We start from the raw sequence: 20,836 nt of genomic DNA, 5'->3' as shown, positions 1-20,836 counted from the left end.
ATGTTTTAGATATGTGCAGTTTATTGTATGTCAGTTACATCTTTATAAGGCAGTTAAAATAATAAATGAATAGATAAGTTTCTGTCTCAAATTCCTTGCTCACTTACTTAAATTCAATAAACTCTTGCGCTAGGTGATACAATAAAGACACTGATGAATGAGATTCAGTCTCTACATAGAAGCTGGTTAGCATTAAACGTGAGGGCCAAGGCAGCGGCAGATACAATTTTTATCAGATTGTGATTTGGAGGAGGTTAGAAAGGAAGAATGGGAAGGAGGTAGAGAAGGGAAGAAGGAGAATGAGCAGGAGAAGAAGAAGCATCTGTGCTTTGATTACCCAGGGTAACACGAGGCTCACTTATTGTTCAAGCATATACTAAGTATTTATAATATTCCAGGCACCATGCTCATCACTAAGAAAATACCCTCACTAAGTAAAATGTATGAGATAAACACACATTTAGATCATGAAATTTACAAAAATAATGGCACACAAAAGAGGAAAGAAAGAATTCATTCTGATGGCTTAGATAGGAATGTCTGACCATGACCACGACGATGAAGAAATAAACAAATAAAAATAAAAACATTTCGGTGAGCGTTAAGACTGGAAAACATTGCTCCTCTTATGGAAATAAGAGGAAAAATGTGCTTTGGTGAGACAGTTTCTCTGGTGTGACTGAGAAATGAAAATCCGTCTAGTATGGTTGGCAAATAGGACCCACAACAGAAAAGAAACAGGAAATTAAGCTAGAAATGTGGGGCTGTCATGATATTGTGAAAAAAACCGCATCCCACAGTAAGCACTTTGGAATCAATTCTGTAAGCATGTGGCTATTTAAAAATGACAGCATGACGACCAATTGTTCTAATCAACTGAGATGGTTCACAAGTAATCTGTTAATTATAATGATCGTATCACTCATGTTTGTAAACAATAGTTTTAAAAAGTCAATCATTGGGGCGCCTGGGTGGCGCAGTCGGTTAAGCGTCCGATTTCAGCCAGGTCACGATCTCGCGGTCCGTGAGTTCGAGCCCCGCGTCGGGCTCTGGGCTGATGGCTCAGAGCCTGGAGCCTGCTTCTGATTCTGTGTCTCCCTCTCTCTCTGCCCCTCCCCCGTTCATGCTCTGTCTCTCTCTGTCCCAAAAATAAATAAAAAACATTGAAAAAAAAATTTTTTTTTTAAATAAAAAGTCAGTCATTATTTTCCCACTGATAAATCATACTTAGCAACTAGCTTTCCAAAATTCTTTGACAAGCATGAGGGTTGGATGTGCAATCACAATTGCTGGGTGGTGGAATTTCAATAATCTTTAGGAATCACAGGAAAGTGTCACAAAAGTGAACTATGCACACGGGTATCACAGCTGGACAATTACATGTGTGAATATATACATACGCATAAAGAGAAAGAGGAATCACTGGGATCAACAATGGGGGGCAAGTTCAAAATCAGGTAGAAAAATTCTAAGACACATCAGGAAAGGATGAATAGATGGAATGAATAACAAGAAAAGTTAACACAAATGAAAATAAAGGTAGAATGTCAACATCTGTGTACAACATGTTCTAGAAAAACAAGGGGAAAAACAGCTTGTATAAATTATTTGAAGACATATGACCCATTATTCAGCAAAAATTACCCCCCCATACATACAAACATGAACTCAGATCAAGAAAACCCAAAGCGTGCCAAAGAAGTTACAAATAAATCACTATGGACACTTACAGGGAAATTTAATAATAGCAAAGACAAATGGACCATTCTAAGTTTTCTGACAAGAAATGGCAGATCATCTAAGAAGGAAAAGCACCACAGCAGTACTCATCAAGTGACAGTAAATAGGAGGCAGTGCTTAATCTCCTGGTCTGGAGCCACCTGCTTTGAATCCAGGATCTGTCAAACACTAGCACTAGCTTTAACATTAAACAGGATATTTAACTTCTCTGTAGCTCAGTTTCCTCATTTACACAATACAGATCACAGTAATTTCCATGTCATAAGATTGTGGCGACTACTAAATACATTACAATATGTAAAACCCATAAAAACTGTAAACTATTCTTGTTTTCAGATTTCTTGGTAGCAATATTTCACGGAGAAATACATTAAAATAACATTTTTTTAAATGTTTAAGAAAAAGCAGTCAATGTGAGAATTTTATATCCATTGGGACGATCATTTAATTACAAGGGTGAAAAAACGGAAAAAATATAATACATGTAAGGAAGAAATGAAGATTAATATATCAATATATTATTAATAGCATACAATTATTAATAATTATTAGTCATGCTTTATCCAAAATTTATTGAGAATGTGAAATGCCACGTATTAAGTTCTTTACATAAATTAACGAATTTAGTATTCACATGAACCCCATGTGGTGAAGAAAGGTTCCCCAGAGGTCACTCAGGGTAGGTCTGATAGGCAATCAGGAGTATCTCCATACTAAGCCTCCTTTGTAGGTCCGTAAATGTGAGACAGATCTTAAATACAAACCATCTGTTCCTTGTTCCCTTTCTGAGTCTTTCCTCCATGAAAGCTTGTTTACAGACGTTATCTCTAAGAAATGGTCCTTGAGTGTGGTTTCGGTGGAGGCAGAAACCTTTCTTTCTAAGGAGTTTGCATTTTGGTTACCTGTCCTGTTGTGTTCTCATCCGCATAAAAAGCCAGTCTGTGGTTGAGTCCAATTATGGATGAAACCAAATATTTCATAACAAAGGACTGGCACTAGCCGGTTGGCACCCGTATGCAAATGTGTGCAAAACACAGAGCTCTGCTGTTTTTTTTGGACAAATCCTGCACACGTTTGTCCCAGTATTTGAGTCAGAGCAAGAAATGACTAAAGACAGAGAAAGCAACATGAAAGTTAGAGGCCTTGACTTTTCACTGGTTAAGAAATAACAATCGTTGGTTACCTACCCAGTCCCCTAAGCCTATAATCATGGAGTAAACTTGCCAAGAGGGAAAAGAACAAAAGCTTATGGATCTGAGCATGGTTCCAGTCCTCCAAGTCTAGTACCGTAGGCCTCTTCTGGAAGCTGGCCTGCAGTGGCCGTCCTGTAGTCTTGGCACAAGGCTCTGAAGTGGAAGTTCTCTCCACCCAAAGACCAACTGCTTCTAAAACAATTCTTAAGAATTCCTAATTTTAAAATGTCTCAATCCTGCTGTCAGTGGGACAAACCTTGCCTTTTCAGCTGGATACATGAATCTAAGTATTTTCTTTCTCAAGTGTAACCGCTGTTCTAGTGATCAGAAATTAGCCCAGCATTTTTTTATGGTGTCTTTTCCAGCTGACAAAGTCTGAGTTTTTTAGGTCGTGGAGAGGCCACATGGGAGAACACGAAGGAAATGCCACTCATCCCTGTTAGTACTAAGCCTGGTCAGATTGCCTGAGTCTCTTTTAGTCTCTGCCCAAAGCAAAGTAGAGCCAGAATTGGGGTCGAAATGAGCACCCTGAAAGGGAGGCCTGTGACATAATCTTATGGTAAGAGGCAACGAGTGTTCATTTGAGTGTAAAAACACCACTCACCTTCTCTATTCTTCATGATCACTGTGAGTAATAGGGACAATAAAATTTCGGAGTAAACATCGAGGCTTTGCAAAGTTCTTTAGTAACCATCCCAGTACACTGAGTACCTCCATTACCAGAGAAATAGTTTGGAAATTCCCCAGATTGAAAACACAAGGTCAAGCAACTTTTTTGCTATGACTAGAACTATACCTTTCCAGCAAACAAAAGTTTCATTCCACCTTGAAAATTAGCAAATATTGACTAGGATATTCAAATTCCATTGCAAGTGGAGTTTGGACCCATTTGTAAGTGTTCTAGGGCACCTGAAAATTACGGTTCTTGTCTACATTCCATCTGTACAGCTTCACCAGAATTAATCTGGTGCAGATGAGACATGCAACCAGAGACAAGCTCAGCAACCTTAATAAAATTTTCTCACCAATGCTGACAAAGTATTTGTCAATTTGTCTTCCTTGAAGCAGGTGATTTCTTCTTAAATGTTTGCCAAGTTTCCAACTGAAGACTTCTTCTGGTGATGCCAAGCAGCCAAGGTGACAGAGATTATCTTCCCCAAGCGTTTTTTTTTTTTAATCTGCATACTCTAAAACAGGTATTGTGTCACAAAAAATATTCCTCAGTCAGACTCTTGGGGACTTTAAGAGGAAATGAGATATGGAGCCCTTGACAGTCATTTGTGGCAGCTTCATTGATTTTCCCTTTCCTTTTTTCCCTTCAGTTTCACTTGGCGAGAGTTTAGAGGTCCAGCAACAGGACTGTTTTCCATTCCAGTTTTTGCTTGCGTATGAAATCCCTGATTTCTGACTTAAGGCCATTCAGTGAGGAAAGAGCTGTGGTCATAGCTGCTCCAAGATCTACACCTGAATGTTTTCCAAAGGTGTTAAGGTCTCCAATATATTCATCTTTCTATTTGTCTGTGACCATGGTGTCCAAAATTTCTAATATTTATAGTGTTTCTAAATTCCTCTGGTTTTATTATAGAATTTGACATCTTTAAAGCCACAATCAGAATATTCACAGTACCTTTTCCATTGAATTTTATCACATATGAGGTTCCTAATAACATATAAATCAATTGATGTAGATCTGGGAACTCTCAATTAAATGCCCTTAGAACCACAGCAAATTGCTGTAAATCTCCGCCTACCCTGCATAGGCTTTGGAAAGCCTTTGAAAATCACTTTCAGACCACATTCGGGGCTCGAGTTCCACCATAAGGGGCTTTTTCTGACCTGGATACCTTTAAGAGCCAATTCAGCTTTCAGAGTGGTTGGCTGGCCAGCAGGAAAGGAGAGCTGGTCAGAAAGAGTGTTGGAGGTAGGGGACAAGGGAGGACCACAGGATAGAAGAAGAGGGAGGGTAAGATCAGAACTTTTAGGTTCAAGTTATGGTTTGGGCAGATCAGAAAGACAGTCTTTCACATTGTTCATTTGTCTCCTTCACAGAATATTTAGAGAGGCAATCGTAGAATCTGAATTTCTCTTGCAAGCTTTCTCATACCAATAAAAAAAAAAACAACACAGGTCATTGAATGTTTGCATTTTTAGTCCCTTTCCATTCTAAAAACAAACAAACAAACAAACAAAAACACTTCTCAAATGAACAATTTTGTTCCAATGAAAGGTTTCCCCAAATGGCCACTAAAGTTAAACTACCGTTGGTAAAACTGTGCCATTTTGGACACAACTCACGTGTATTCGTTACGGTATAAATACACGCAAGAGGCCTTCAGGAGACACACACCTGGGTTTAGTCTGGGACAAACGTGTGACAGTCTGGCAATGGGCCGTCAATCCAGTGGCTTGTTCACCTATGTCCTGGGCTCCCCAACCTATTGGCTTGGTGGTCTCCCCTGGAAGACCTGACAGATCTCGGAAGACACGAGGTTTAGACATGAACTCCCACCCATCCGAGAGCGACAGAAGACCACGAAAAGCACAGTGACCCAAACCAACGTTGTTAGTACTGAGACAGCTTTCCGCCAGGGATGTGTGTCTACAGATAGGATCAAATCCTCAAAGAGTCCCTGAAAGGCAACCTCACAGGACAAAATACACTTAGCACTTCAGAGCCTGATGAAGACTGGAACTGAGACCTAATGGGGACACTTACCTCATTGCAGGCCTCAGGGGGGCCCCCCATTTCTGAATTAAGGGACTTGGGCTTCAGCACAAAGGGGACTTTAAATAGGGTCTCGGCGGGACTTCCAGGTTGTTTAGCTCACCAAAGTATCACCGGATAACCCTTCAATAAACAAAAGTCTCGGGCGCCTGGGTGGCTCAGTCCGTTAAAGTGTCCAGCTTCGGCTCAGATCATAGTCTCGTGGTTCATGGGCTCGAGCCCCGCGTCAGGCTCTGTGCTGACAGCCCGGAGCCTGGAGCCTGCTTCGGATGCTGTGTCTCCCTCTCTCTCTGCCCCTCCCCCGCTCTTTCTCTCTGTCTCAAAAAATAAACATTAAAAAAATTTTTTTAATAAACAAAAGTCATATTTAGAACTTACTGCATTAAGGGACAGCACCATTGTGACAGTTTTAGCAGTGTCCCAGGAGAGGTCAGTCAGAAGCAGAATAACTGTAGGACTTTGGGGTCTGCACTCAGTAGGTTAAGATGGTGTAGGACTGGGCAGTCTGTGATGTCACCGTTCAGGACTGGTTGACACATGAAGGGGAGGGTCTTGATAAGGAAGCTGTTACTGACAAGAAGGCTGTTGCCAGAGTGAGATTACTGTCTTCGATACACTGATTGGTCGGCTTTTACTGCAGCAAACTGTGGATTTAATCGCTAGTTTGCAATCTTCTCTTTCCTAGGCTAAAGTTTCCTAGAAGGAATAACTAACTCGCATTGACATAAGTGTGTTTATCGTTGTCTCCAAGTCAGGTTTACAGATGGCCTCAATTCTCAAAGACTCTGATTTTAATACCAGTAAAAGCAGAATTTCAAACGAAAACATCAGATATTACAAAAATGGACATACACCAGTAAAAGAAAACAATTTGATTAAAAAACACATTATGAGCATTTCATTTATTTATTCATTTTATGTGTTTGAGAGAGAGAGAGCAAGGGAGAGGGGCAGAGGGAGAAAGAGAAAGAATCTTAAGCAGGCTCTAATATGGGGCTCAACATGGGGCTCAATATTATGACCTTGGGGTCATGACCTAAGCCAAAATCTAAAGTTGGGAACTCAATGAACTCAATGAAGCCACCCAGCGCCCCACATTTCACTTATTTTATTTTTATTTTTATTTACTTTAGAGAGAGTGAGAGCACGAGCGAGGGACAGGAGCGGCGGGGAGGAGAGAGAGAGAGAGAGGAAAAGAGAGAGGGAGAGAGAGAAAGCCCCATGGGGGCTCAATCCCACAAACTGTCAGATCGTGACCTGAGCTGAAACCAAGAGTCAGATGCTCAACTGAGCCACACAGGCAGCCCCCCCAACACATTTCATTTTAAAATTCGCTCTCAAGAACAGAATATTACAATAAGCTCACACTTAATATCCAGCAAGAAGGGGGCACAGAGAATTAGTTCCCCAAGTCACATAGAAAACCTCAATGCAGCTGTAAGGTCAACATCATCTAAAGTACAACTAAGTATAATAAAATTAAAAACTACTAACAAAAACTTCACGTGTCTTTTTCCAATGACAAAAAAAATTTTATAACTTCTCAAAGAAAAAAAGTCGAAAGAAAATTATGGTAAATTTACAACACCTCAAAGAAAAAAGTCGAAAGAAAATTATGGTAAATTTACAGCTCACCACAGAAAGCAAGAGCCAAATGCAGCAGGAAAAGGTAAAACAGCCATTGTCCCCTCCGACCTTCAAGGCACTCTTCAACACCTAATGCACGCTGGTCTTCTAAGACTGGTCTTTCTTTCAAGTGTACTGTTTGCCAGCATTTCTTTTACTTGAAATAATAACAGGGGTAAGAAGGTAACATTTTTGAGAGGAAAAAAGTCTGTATGTGCTTCCTGCTGTATTTCATATAAAATAGATCATACCGTTAATATGATACATTTTTAAAATATGTTTTCATCGTTGATTTGCAGTCTCCACACTATGCCCTGCCCTAGGAGTGTCCTAAATGCCTGAGAGTCTCAATGTGGTGGCCCATTAGGGTCCTAAGTCCACATCCTACCCCAAACCAATTAAACCAGAAACTCTCCAGGGTACACTCAAGCATGTTTTCGAAACCTCTGATAGGTATTTCAAGTGCGAAGCGGAGAAAGGCTCTCAGAGAGAATGGTCAAGAGAAAGCTCCAGCTAGGACTTCGATCCTACTCCCGGTCTGACCTTGCCTCCTCCTTTCCCACAGCTTCATCAGTATCTGAAGACAAATAGAGCAAACTGATGAAATAGGAGTAGAAAGACAGCAAGAAGAATATCCCAAAACATCCCACTATGCCATGATCTTGGGCTGACTCCCCGAGTGTTCCCAACATAATAGAGATAAATAACAAAGCTCGGATCTTGGGCACAGGAAACCAGCTTCACAAATAGTGGGTAATGTGCATGTGACCAACACCAGTGCACATGAAAAATTCTTGAGGAATTTAGTTGATTTTTTTAATGTTTATTTATTTTAAAAAATTTTTTAATGTTTTATTTATTTTTGAAACAGAGAGAGACAGAGCATGAGCAGGGGAGGGGCAGAGAGAGAGGGAGACACGGAATCTGAAGCAGGCTCCAGGTTCCACCAAGCTGTCAGCACAGAGCCTGGCGCGGGGCTGGAACTCACAAACCGTGAGATCATGACCTGAGCCAAAGTCAGATGCTTAACCGACTGAGCCACGGAGGCACCCCTGTTTATGTATTTTTGAGAAACAGAGACAAAGTGTGAGTGGGGAAGGGTCAGAGGAAGATAGGGAAACACAGCATCCGAAGCATGCTCCAGGCTCTGAGCTGTCAGGACAGAGCCGGATGTGGGGCTCAAACCCACAAGCCATGAGATCATGACCTGGGCTGAAGTCGGACACGCAACTGTCTGAGCCACCCAGGTGCCCCGAATTTAGTCCATTTTAAGTGTAGTGTGAGTCAGTAGTCATTTGGCTGCCAGCAAATTAACTCCACCGGAGGCTGGATCAATAAATGTATAACGTCTGGACAGAGAAGACTCTGTACGTGCTTACGGGAACACTTTAAGTACTGAGTCATGTTCTGAGCAGCATACTATATGAAGAACATGGAGAATGAGATTAAGGTTGATGAGGGAACTTGGAACTGTCATCTCACAAAAAGGATATTTTGCTGGGAGGAAAGCTAGCATAGGGAAAACATGACAGATGTTTTCAAAATATTCAAAGAACTCACATGTGGAAGTTAGATTAGATTTATTGCGTAAAGTCCAGAAGTCGAAAGCAATGGCTAGATGGAAGGAAATGCTTTTCGGCAGTGTTGGTTTTGCAAAGGCACAGAGGACTCCCTGTCCCTGGAGCTATTTGAGCCTTCAAGTATGCAATGGGTGAGGGCGGTTTCCGAACTTGCAGAGAATTGAAGCAGATAACAGCGCGTCCTCCATCTAAGATTTTAGGATCAGTGTACTGAAAAGTAGCTCGGGCTTCTGTTCTGAACACTGTTGAAACCCAGTAGCTTGGTCATCAGCAACCCGTCCACTCTGCCCCGAGGAGGAAGACACCAGGGCAATCAGCCCCACAACGTGATTTTCCCAATGGGGACACGCAGTGACTTCTCCGCACAGGTCACTTCCTACAGTAGGATCAACACACGCGGCTCTTTATCGCTCCCTTTCCCATTTAAACCCAACTTCCCTGCAGAAACTGACGCCTCGAGACTTGGCTCTCCGCGAAGACTGTGGCCCTCCATCCCCACCCGCCCCAAGTTTGGGATTCCAAGGGGATCATTAGCATTCACCCCCGTAGCCTGTCCTGCACTCTGAGCTCTTGCTGCACATGAAAGTTGCCCAGAGGAGGGGAGCGAGGGGGCGGCGGCGGGCTCCGAGGTCCCGGCGGGGTCTCCGCCATTGTGACGACTCAGTCTCGGACCTTCCGGAGCCCCCCGGGGGCACTTTGCAAACCTGGAGCAGGAGGGCGGGGGGGGGGGGGGGGCGCGGAGGGCGAGGCGTGCCGGTGGGCTAGGGGCAGGAGCCCGGGAGCCGCCTGCCGAGGACAAAGGGTCGGCCTGCCTTCCCCACCACGCCGACTCGGTCGCGCCCCCCCTCCGCCCCGCGCGGCCCGCAGGCCCCGGCTGGACTCGCCCCACGGGCCGCGCTCCCGGGAGGGGGGCGGGGGGAGGGGACGCGCGGGGCGCCGGGGCGGAGGCGCGGGGCCGCGGGGAGCGCGCGGAGCGCTTCCGAGGGAAAGTGAGAGGGGAGGGCGGCCGGGCTCGGCACGCTCCCTCCCTCGGCCGCTTTCTCTCACATAAGCGCAGGCAGAGGGCGCGTCAGCCATGCCCTGCCCCTGCGCCCGCCGCAGCCGCCGCCGCTCGCCCCGCGCTCCGGAGCCGCCCGCGCCGCCGAGCTCCCCCGGCCTGGCCGCGCGGCGCCCCGCCGCCCTCCTCCCGGCCGCCGCTCGCTGCACCGGGGGAAGGGGAGGGGAGGGAGGAGGGGGCCGCGGGCTCGGGGGGGTGGGGGGGCCGCAGGGGCCGAGCGGCGCCGAGGGGGTCGGCTTTGCCCCCCTCTAGCCAGAAAGCGAAAACAGAAAGGCGGACCGAGGCGCCGTCCCCCACCCCCCCCCCCCTCGCCCTCGCCCTCGCCTCACCTCGCCGGCTCCGAATGCGGGGAGCTCGGACGTCCGGTTTCCTGTGAGGCTTCTACCTGACCCCGCGCCCCTCCCCGGCCCCGGCCAGCACCGCGACGCGAGGCGTCGGGAGCGCCCAGCCGCGGACCGCTGCCGCCGCCTCCGGCCGCCCTCGGGGGGTCGCCGGCGGCTCCGCGCGCAGGGAGCGCAGCGTCGCGGGGGCGCCACGCGCCCACCCCGCCCCCACCGCGGCCGGGCCGCCGCGCTCCGGGTCCTTCCACCATGCACTTGCTGGGCTTCTGGTCCCTGGCGTGTTCCCTGCTCGCCGCTGCGCTGCTGCGGGGTCCGCGCGACGCGCCCGCCGCCGCCGCCGCCTTCGAGTCGGGACTCGGCTTCTCCGACGCGGAGCCCGACGCGGACGAGGCCCAGGTAGGTGCGGGGCCGGGCCGGCGGTGGGGGGCGACCGCGGGGCGCTGCGGACCCAGAAGCCGCGCCGACCGTGTGTTGCTGTTTCGCCTTCGGAACGTTGCCTCCAAAGTTATACCGAGTTATACTGCACGCTTCCTGGGAGAAAAGTTTTGTTTTTGTTTTTGCATAAAGTTGTTACTAAGTAGGAAAGCCAGAAAGCCTGGTAGACGCAGCCGCTGAGGTGGGGGGGGGGGGTGGTGGTGGTGGTAGAGATCGCGGTACCTGCTGGGGAGCAGTCGTCCCCCGCGGGTGCGCCCAGCGGGCTGGAACCCTCCCCGGGAGCGCGGCTCGTCCGGGTCCGCACTGCTCTTTTCCCTCCGGAGCAGATTAGTGGGAGTCCCCTCGGCTCCTGGGGCCAGGACGACCGGTCAACCGAGGTTCATTTTCCCGGAGTGTTCCCCTTAGGCGGAGCACCAGGCGATTTTAGGATAATGTGGAAGGGATTTAGTCACCGGGGCTTGAGGGCACAAGACTTCAGAGTCACTTGGAGAAGTTGGCCAAACTTGAGCTGCAACAGGATCTCCCATAGATCACGATCAGGCATGACTTTTCAACTTCAACCTCTGCGTTGCTGAAATCTGGTCCTGAAAGTCCTGAACAGTAAGGTGGATTGTTGTTTTGTTGGGTTTATGAAACAGCGGTTTAACCCTTTGCCGGAAAATGTTGCCAAGACACTTTGGAGACATTCTGATTTTCAAAAAGGAGTGACCGTAGGTGTGCCCGCTTCTCAACTTGCTTTTCCAAAATGTGCGCCTAAAAAACGTTCAGATCTGACATTAAGGATGCATAGTATTCGTAATAGAGTTGGGAAGTCCTGAAGAACTTTTTATATTACACATACTCTGGGACGTCCCCGTTCAAACATGCGCAGTACCCCTGGCTGGGTACAGAATGCGGAGCTTTATTTCAACCGATGGCAAGTGGAGAGGTGCCCATGGTGTGTGACTATCAACTGTGAGTTGACTTGATTGAATGACATATGTTGAATGTGCAAAAATTGAATTGCCTTCACAGTTATTTTGCAATACGTTTTAAGATTGAGAAGACTAATTAAAAAAAAAAAACTACCTTTAAATTTTAAATTTCGGGGTCGGGGGGAATTGAAAAAAAAAACCGGAATCTGTCATTCAATATAGAAGTCAAGGAAAACAACCTTGCGAATAAAAAAACTGTTAAATTGCCGAACAGAGTGTGTTCTAGGACTTGTGAAATTCCCACTTAACAGTGTTAGAACTATTATCGTGAGAATGTCTTCCTGTGCTTAAATGCCACAAAAATGTAGCATTAGACCCACTAACACTTACTGTAATTGGAATGCCTGGAGTTTCATGATATCTACTCACTTTCTGTTTCTGCAAAGTCAAGCCATTAAAAGTATGATTTAGTAAGGCAACACCCGGAGAGGTGGCTGGTGAAAGAGACCACGTAACCTGTTCCAGAGCAGGTTATTGCCTGTTCAGTGATTACTTTCTTGAGTTTACAGTAAGAAAGTGTGAAGAAGGAGGTAAAATGAGAAGTCTTGCCTGGTAAGCCAGAAGCCTGTACGAGAGTCACTCACCGGTGGGTCGGTCGCGAATGAACATGCCCTTGTGTGCGCATGCGTGTGTGTTATACGTGGGCGTCCCGTTGGAGGTTAAACTTGTTGTTAGTCTTCAAATCATCTTCGCTGGTGATGTAATCAACTTTTTCTTTACCGTGAAGAAAATCTTTATGCATTTTTATTTGCTTTTCATACTTAACCATCTTTTATATCCTGTATGGTGCACGTGAGTTGACATTCTGTATGTGATACGGACTCTTTTTCACTTGGTGAAACATCGTTTTAGGTCTCTTGAGTTCCATGGACCACAGGGCAGTATATTATGCATGCACTAAAGTGTTCCTCATTGGTCGAGTAGAGGCTTGACAGGGCGTGTGTCATGAATGCCTTCAGTGAATTGCTGTGTCCCTGCCATGAAACTCCCAGAAGACCTGGTCCAAAGACTCCATGTCTCTCCCTAGTGGCCTAAACAAGTGACTCACAGGGATGGAAACCATGGAGAGGGAACTGATTGTTAATTTCCTGTGAAACACCTATATCCCAAGAAGAGATTTCAGAAGGTAAATAAGGAACACTGAGTATACAAAATCTCCAACAAATGCAGGGTTTTGGTTAATTCACATTTAGGAAGTACTTTTGTAATGTTTAAAAAATACAAAATAGCTCACAAACTATAAACAAAGCTTAGCCATCCAGTCCTTCACCCCACCCACAAAAGCACACAAAAATCGGGAGGTAAAATCACAAAGACAAATGAGATCTCCTTGTTACTTGACTTATATTTGCATTTATTAGGTTCCTCTTTCTAATTATCCGTGGTACAGGACTTACTAAAAGATCCCAAAATGTTTCCCTGAAGGACAGTAGTGCAAGCAAGGCAACATCAGAAAAGTGAGGCAAACACAGTTTTGCCTATTATATAATTAAAATTAACTAGGCGTGATGGGAAAAAGAGGAAATATATAGAATTATCATCCAACTAAAAATAAAAAACTGCAAAGCCTAGAAAGAGAAACTAGATTGCTAAATGAAATTATTTGCCAACATGACATTGCACAGAGTTCACTCTGGTTGGATGAAGTTCAGGATTTTGATGTTCAAAGGAAAAACTTTATAATAATAAAGGAAGAGTTATGTGAAGTATACTTTTATTCCAAAAAGTGTTGGACTGGGAGTATAAATACCTAGATCCTTATATATTTTTAGAGTAATGAATTCAAGGAGAGCACGTCTTATGTTGCACATGCCTTTGTTAAAGGTCAAAATCAACAAAAGAAAGCTTAAAGATTTATAATCTTGTATCAATTAAGTGAATAATCTAGAAGATCAGTTATTCTTGAGTGTCAAAATATAACTTCTGTTTTGCATAACTTTAAGTATCCCTACTTTCTAGTTTAAATGAAAAAAACAAGATTAGCTTAATATTAACATGAATTGCTTTAATGAGAATTGCTATTTTAAATTCAAATAGTAGAAGCATATATGGTTTATGGTGTCTATCACAAAAAAAAACTTCCTAATATTGGCAACTGGTTTGTAACATGCCAGGTTTTCTGTCTCTATTATTTATAATTCTGCGTACTTTTGTACGTGTTTTATTTGCATTTACGGTTTCAAATTAATCAGTGATGATGTTTTTCAAAATACTATCTGTATGTTACTCGCATGAGAATTCCCTAGAAGTCTTTAATTTTTTCCTCCTACCTGAGACCAGCCAAATCTCTCGGTTTGGGTCTAGGAATATACATTTTTAGTGAACATTCTAGATTACTCTCCTACACAATGACAGTTTTAGATTCGTTGGTTTTACCATCTTCATTATATAACTGTTGAGTTTGCAAGGTAATGTGCTAGGGACTGAGCATCTTAAAAGACATAAGACATTTTCCTCTCTTCAAGGAGCTTACAACTCATGTAGAAAAAAGAAAATCTTAAGCACAAAAATACTGTGAGATACCAGGGGAATGGTACCAAAGCATTGTCTGTGTCCCGAAGTTGGCACAAGACACTCAGGCATGTGGCCTGGTTGGTCCGAGTGCTTTGACATAAGGCTGGACTTGGGCTAACAACTCGGGTGAGAATTTCTAACAGATGACTACATCAAGCACAGGAATCCCTTCGTGTTGTGGATGGCTTGAGAAGGTGAGAAGGCAAGGGGATTATATAGTGTAACAGCGAAGAATCGTAACTATGAATACGTTTTTAGAGGTGACTGGGGCTGTACTGCATAGGGCCCACACCAGTTGAAGGTGGGTCATGGAGGGTGATTCGTGCACTGAGCTCCCCGAAAGACACAGGGAGCAAGAAAAGTATTGGAACCATTTGTGGGATGTTATTAGAGATCACAAAGACTTCTGGGGACGTGGTCTAGTGACCAGCAATACTCTAGAAGGGGAAGTGATGAAAAGGGCAGAGTGGAGGCAGTGAGACTAGCAGCCAAAGCTGTCACGGAGGAAGAACCCATAGCTTTGGTGACTGATTTACAAGAAAGCTTAGGAAGTGGAAGAAAGGGACCTTGGCGTCAGTGTTTTCATCATAGGACAATGTTGGTCCTACATGCAGGATTAGGGCGTCGCAGAGAAGAGCAGAGGCTGGTTTTCATGGACCGTTGATGGAGGATGACGGCATTATTCTGTAAATCACTTAAGATTTTACTAGACTTCAGACTCTTTGGAGAAGCAAAATAAGCTTTACACATTTACATCCTATTAAAGGAAAATAATTGCCTGGGATCAACAGGACGTAAATGGTGTAATATCCGTAAAGTATTTGAGCATTTGACAAGTACTATTACAATCCCAAAAGGAAAATTAACAGTATGCAGAGTCTACTGCCCTGCATTCAAAATAAAGAGGCAAATTTTATTCCACTGAATCAGGCCATAAATGCAACTATAATATGTAGTCATGGACTTGCAGCCTTCTCTGGGCTTCATGCCTCAGTACCCATGACATTTCCTGATGTACTGCAAATGTCTATACTTTCTGGCAGCAATCTTTAGAAAGGAGGTTCGGTAGTAAGGAAATACATTTGTGAAAGTGGAAACCTATGAATTCTCTTGTCTTCACTTCACTCTGCATCAGTTTATGGCGGGTGCCTGGAGTTTCACTCCCTGGAGTCCCTTTCTGAGGAGGGCAAAGGAATACATAATGGAAGGATTGGATTGGGTTCTTGCAAGCTTCCTGCCTTATGAGAGATTTCTGACCAAACTCTGAGTGATGCTGGGGATCTATGGTTTGGGGCATAAGAAACTCAATTCATCCTTCATTTTGGTTTCCACTTCTGTGTAGTCTTTCTTCTGAATTGTGAACACCTGATTGGCAGTCATTTGTTCGAGAACCAGTTATCATCAAAATTGCTTCATAGGAAGCAGTTACCATTATCGGTGGCATGGCTTCCAGACCAGTGGGTCTCTATTCTTGTCCTTCTGAGTTGATCTGAGAAGGTGGAGGGTGGCGGACTGGGGAGGTGTCTTTCTGGCCTTCCAGTTCTGGAGCTCTTGATATGGAGGTCTTGGCCTCCTATCAACATGGGACCAACCAGGAGCTCTGTCTCATAGCTCTTTCTAGGGTGTTTTGGGACACAGGGGTGGTGGGAGAGGAAATATGGTTTCCTGTGCCCCTGGCATCGCTTTTGTCTTTGGCAGCTATAGTGGTATTTACAGGTTCTAATTGCCCCCTGGGTACCATACATATGTCTGAATATTGCATAGATGTTTACATCATAATTCGCTTTCCTCTACGACATCCTCGGTATCTATCTATCTGTGCCATGCACTGTGCTGAGAGCTTTACAAGTTAAGTTTGTTTTCACACATCTTTTAAATTTTTTTTTTAACGTTTATTTATTTTTGAGACAGAGAGACAGAGCATGAACGGGGGAGGGTCAGAGAGAGGGAGACACAGAATCTGAAACAGGCTCCAGGCTCTGAGCTGTCAGCACAGAGCCCGACGCGGGGCTCAAACTCACGGACCGCGAGATCATGACCTGAGCCGAAGTCGGCCGCTTAACCGACTGAGCCACCCAGGCGCCCCTGTTTTTCACTACATCTTTATGAGATGGATGTTATTCTGACTTAGCCAGGAGCAAGGATAGAGCTTTTTTGTTTCATTTCTCGTTTTACTTACTTTTTAATTTTTTTTACGTTTATTTAGTTTTGAGAGGCAGAGAGAGATAGAACATGAGTGGGGAAGGAACAAAGAGAGGGGGAGACACAGAATCCGAAGCAGGCTCCAGGCTCTGAGCTGTCAGCACAGAACCCAATGCGGGGCTCCAACCCACGAACCATGAGATCATGACCTGAGCCAAAGTCAGATGCTTACCCGAGTGAGCCACCCAGGGACCCGCATTTCTCGTTTAAAAAATACTTACATGGCATATGTTTTAGAAAAGTGTGATAAGGGGTTTGGGCCTTCTGGATTTATGAAAGACCCATGATCATATATATATTCCTTTCTTGTTGCAGCTGGGTGCAGGAAGGCAGAGAGAAGAGGTACTCTGCCTACCCAGTTACTTTTATTTAAGTCCTGATTCCCTGCAGTTAGACAAATCTGAAATAAACCTGTACTTTCTTCCAGGCCTTACCATATGGTGCCCCTCTGACCAAAGAGCCATCACAGATGGCGTAATCCATAATAGGCTCATAAGAATGACTGCGTAACAAGAATCTTCACCAGAATTCCTGACAATAATCACACAGTTTTTCAAAGTTGCACTGCTCTGACTTCAGTGAAGGATTATGGTCTTACCTATGCCAAGCGACCTTTCCAGGAATCATTGGATTTGGAGAGAACAAACTGTGGTTGGTGGAAGCATTACAGGCCCTCTGACTTCTGGGCACCCATTGTCTTCTCTTGTACCAGTTACATTATTTCTGGTAGAGGTGCAGTCAAATACTACCTGGTCCTACATTTTGTTGCAGAGCGCACATTTGTAAGTGCAGACTTGTATACATTTTGACTTAAGTATCATTGAGTTTTCACATTAGAAATAACAGATGTAGCAGAGAACTTCAAACAAGGGATGATAGTTCAGTTAACTTATAACGTAATTCTACAATTTACATTAAAGGGGCGCCTGGGTGGCTCATTTGGTTAAGCGTCTGACTCTTGGTTTCGGCTCAGGTCATGATCTCACACTTTCATGAGTTTGAGCCCCACATCGGGCTCTGTGCTGACAGTGCGGAGCCTGCTTGGGAATCTCTCTCTCTCCTTCTCTCTCTGCGCCTCCCTTGCTCAAGCTGTCTCTCTCTCTCTCTGTCTTTTTTTTTTTTTTTTCTCTCTCTGTCTTTCAAAGTAAATAAGTAAACTTTAAAAAAGTGTTTAAAATTTTCAGTAAAAATTATAGATTTGTCTGGATAATTGTTTCTTCTGAAATTTACTCGTGTATATTCAGGTGGTTCCTATCTTTAGTTGATATACTCTTTTTCAGAATTTGTAGTTTAACTGTTAGAAGAAGACATTGTCTTTCTTGGCATTCATCGCAAGAGTCAGTCAAATGGATGCCTGGAAATGCCTTTTGCCGGTAGATTCTTACTGTTTTCTGGTACTGATCGTGAGCTAGTGTCTTTCAAAGTGTTAGGAGGCTTTCATGAAGTTCTGGAATCCAAAAGCATTTTCATAAATTATTTGGTGCTATGACCCTGATATAACATAAGGCTATGTATAGTATTTATCCTCTGGGTTTGAATATTTCTAAATTTCATTAAAGAAATAGTAAGGTGTTCACTTATGAGATGTGTATACATATACCCCGGGTTTGCTGAAGAATTCTGGAATCTGAAGTTTGCGCAGGCTCCAGGACAAGGGGAAGGGATTGGATTGTCGAATGATTCTTTTCCAAAGGCTTCCCCTAGTCCCCTGATCACCCCAGTGATCACCTGGAGGGGATACTGAGGTACTCAGGAAGGAGGCCACGGTGATGCTGCTAACTCCGCTTGCCTGTTAGTATCAGGTTTATGGATTTCTTACTCCAAATTCTCCTATTTAGATTGACTTCAATTCAGGGGCATTTTAATTAATTCTCACTAGTAGCAGCTTCAGTTCTAGGCAGGAAATTACAATGTGGTGAGTGATCACACAACTTTGAGTGATTCTTGTCTATAACAAGCATGTGATCTTGTGTAAGGAACAAGAAGCTTACTCATTAAAAATACCAGAAGTGGGTTACACTGGAAATGCAGACAGTGGAAGAGCTATTGTAAGGAAGTCTCCTGATTTACCAGAAGTTGTCGAGTGAGCCCTGGAGGCTGCATGGACAAGCATGGGAAGGCTGGACTGGTATGAGGTCAGCTGTGCAAAGCAAGTCGATGGTGGTTACAGAAACAAAGGTGGGGATTTCACATATTGAAGTGTGAGTGCAAAGTACAAGTCAGTCTAGTCAGCAGGGTGTTTGGGGAGAAGGGAGTAGACTGTCCAGAGCTTTAAGGGAAACAGAGGGGAATCTTGTAGAAGGTATAAAAAACCAAGGAGCAGGACCTAGGTTTGGATCTCGGTTGACACACCAGGAGCCACTGAAGATTCTTGAGTGATAGGCTGAAATTGGTGTCTTAAGGAAGTTAATTTGGCATCATTGTGCAGAAGTATCTAAAAGAAGAAGACTAGAAGGTGGCTGCAAGGTTCCCCGAAGCCATTATCAACTGCAGACTTCCTTGCAGTGTCTGTCAACGATTGCTGTTCTCATTCTGTGGGCCACCCATATATGGAATTTGAACTCCACTATATGTTCCTGGTTATTTCTGATGATGATGGTGATGACCACTGCAGATTTATGTAAGCACCCACCCCTGCGCTATCTGGAAACATTTATAAAGTATATTAATAACAGACATTTTCTCTATTATGGCTCACATTCCAAACAGAGCAAGTAGTGTAAACAATGGTCATGCTTAGATACACACACACACACACACACACACACACACACACACACACTACCCCCCACCCTTGTCCCTTTCTGTCACCACTCCCCTCCCTTTGATCATTCTTCAAACTGCCAGCCATGGCTTCTGTATTTTTTCTTGCCTAGCTAAATATTTTCGGACAATCCATTGAAAGAGAATATTAAAAAAATCAGAGTATATGATATTATATTCTCCACAGTTTATATACTGATTTGTAGTTCAGCTGACAAAGAGCAAGAAAGGGAGAGCAAGAGAGAGACTGATAACTCTTAAGTGTCCCAGCAATTCCTACCCCCCCCCCACCCTTTTTTTAAGATGGCTCTGTGCCCACTGTGGGGCTTGAACTCCCAATCTGAGATCAAGAGTCACATGCTCTACCAACTAAGCCAGCTAGGCGCCCCAGCAATTCCCACTTTTTAAAATCTGCTTTGGGTGCCTGGGTGGCTCAGTCGGTTAAGTGTCTGACTGGCTCAGGTCGTGATCTCGTGGTTCATGGGTTCAAGTCTGGCATCGGGCTCTGTGCTGACAACTCAGAGCCTGGAGCCTGCTTTGGATTCTCCCTCTCTCTCTCTGCCTCTCCCCCACTCATACTGTCTGTCTGTCTCTCTCTCTTTCAAAAATAAATAAACATTAAACAAATGTTTTTAACCTGCTTACAAGTATTCCTGCCAACAGTAAGACTAGAGGGGACAGCCATAAGCTATCAAATTCTATAACTTCTTGTTAAATAGATGGGTTTCATCGTCAGAAACACATCATAGACATAAAGGCTGTGGTCCTAGGCATAGGAAGTAACTGTGATATTCTTCCGAGTGATTCTTCAGCACCTTCCACCTAGTTTATTACATTTTTATTATAAGCTTACAATTTTCCTGATTTCTAAAATATGGGAAGAGGAGATAATATTGATATTTGATTTTGATAATATTGATATTTGATTTTGAGACCATTGAGTCCAGGAATAGGGGACGATGGTCATCGTCTGAAGTGCCCTGCACTTAAGTCATTTGGCGAAAAGGATTTTGATACACACAAGACTTTTACAATGCCATATCATTTCACATGACCTCATCCTGAATACTTTCAAGGCTTAAATACTTTAAAGTTCAAATCTCTGTTAAAGAAACAGACTAATGTTGCCACTTTAGTGTGTAAACCTCTCAAGTCTTTATATTATTACCTGGCATGAGAGAAATAAAAATATACGTTCTAAATTTATAGGGAAACCTTTCCAGAATACCTAAAATATTAAAAGCGGAGTGTCCACGAATAAAACATAAAGAAAATGTCATGCCAGCATGTTACCTGCAAGAGGGAAGCTTGTGTAAATTTGTTTAGGAAAATGTACTAGCCCTGCCTCTCTGGGGCAACCTTCCAGACCGGCAAAGTCTGTCCGATCTGTGCTGTCATGGAGATGAACCGGGGAGTAGACACTTCACTTCGAGAGTAAGCGTGGTTTACCTGAGGACCCTGGCTTGCTCACGGTAGCTGATTTTGTTCGATGGTTCTGTTTGCTGGCCTGCCAGTCAGTAGACACTGAAGTTCTTGGTGCAGCCTCTTGGTGCGGATGGGGGTGAGGAGTGTTGGAGGTGCACGAGCAAGTAAGGAAGAGGAAATTCAAAATAAGTGGGGTACACAGCTCCTAGCTCCTCAAGAGCTAATGCTGTATTTGTTCTTCATTAACATCTTGAAAGTACA

At 44.2% G+C, this 20,836-nt stretch overlaps 1 protein-coding gene across 1 annotated transcript in view; it reads left to right on the top strand.

Annotated features, from left to right (window-relative positions):
* The first annotated feature begins 10,161 nt into the window (after positions 1 to 10,161).
* The window catches only part of VEGFC (vascular endothelial growth factor C), a 111,291-nt gene continuing 100,616 nt past the window's right edge, over positions 10,162 to 20,836 (top strand). The window contains exon 1 of the mRNA XM_058719926.1: positions 10,162 to 10,658. Coding sequence (XP_058575909.1) covers positions 10,512 to 10,658 — 147 coding nt within the window. The 5' untranslated portion in view covers positions 10,162 to 10,511. The remainder of the gene's footprint in view (positions 10,659 to 20,836) is intronic.

Source organism: Neofelis nebulosa, chromosome 3 (genome assembly GCF_028018385.1).
Source record: "Neofelis nebulosa isolate mNeoNeb1 chromosome 3, mNeoNeb1.pri, whole genome shotgun sequence".
Classification (NCBI taxonomy): Eukaryota; Metazoa; Chordata; class Mammalia; order Carnivora; family Felidae; genus Neofelis; species Neofelis nebulosa.
This window is presented reverse-complemented; position numbering and strand designations above follow the sequence as displayed.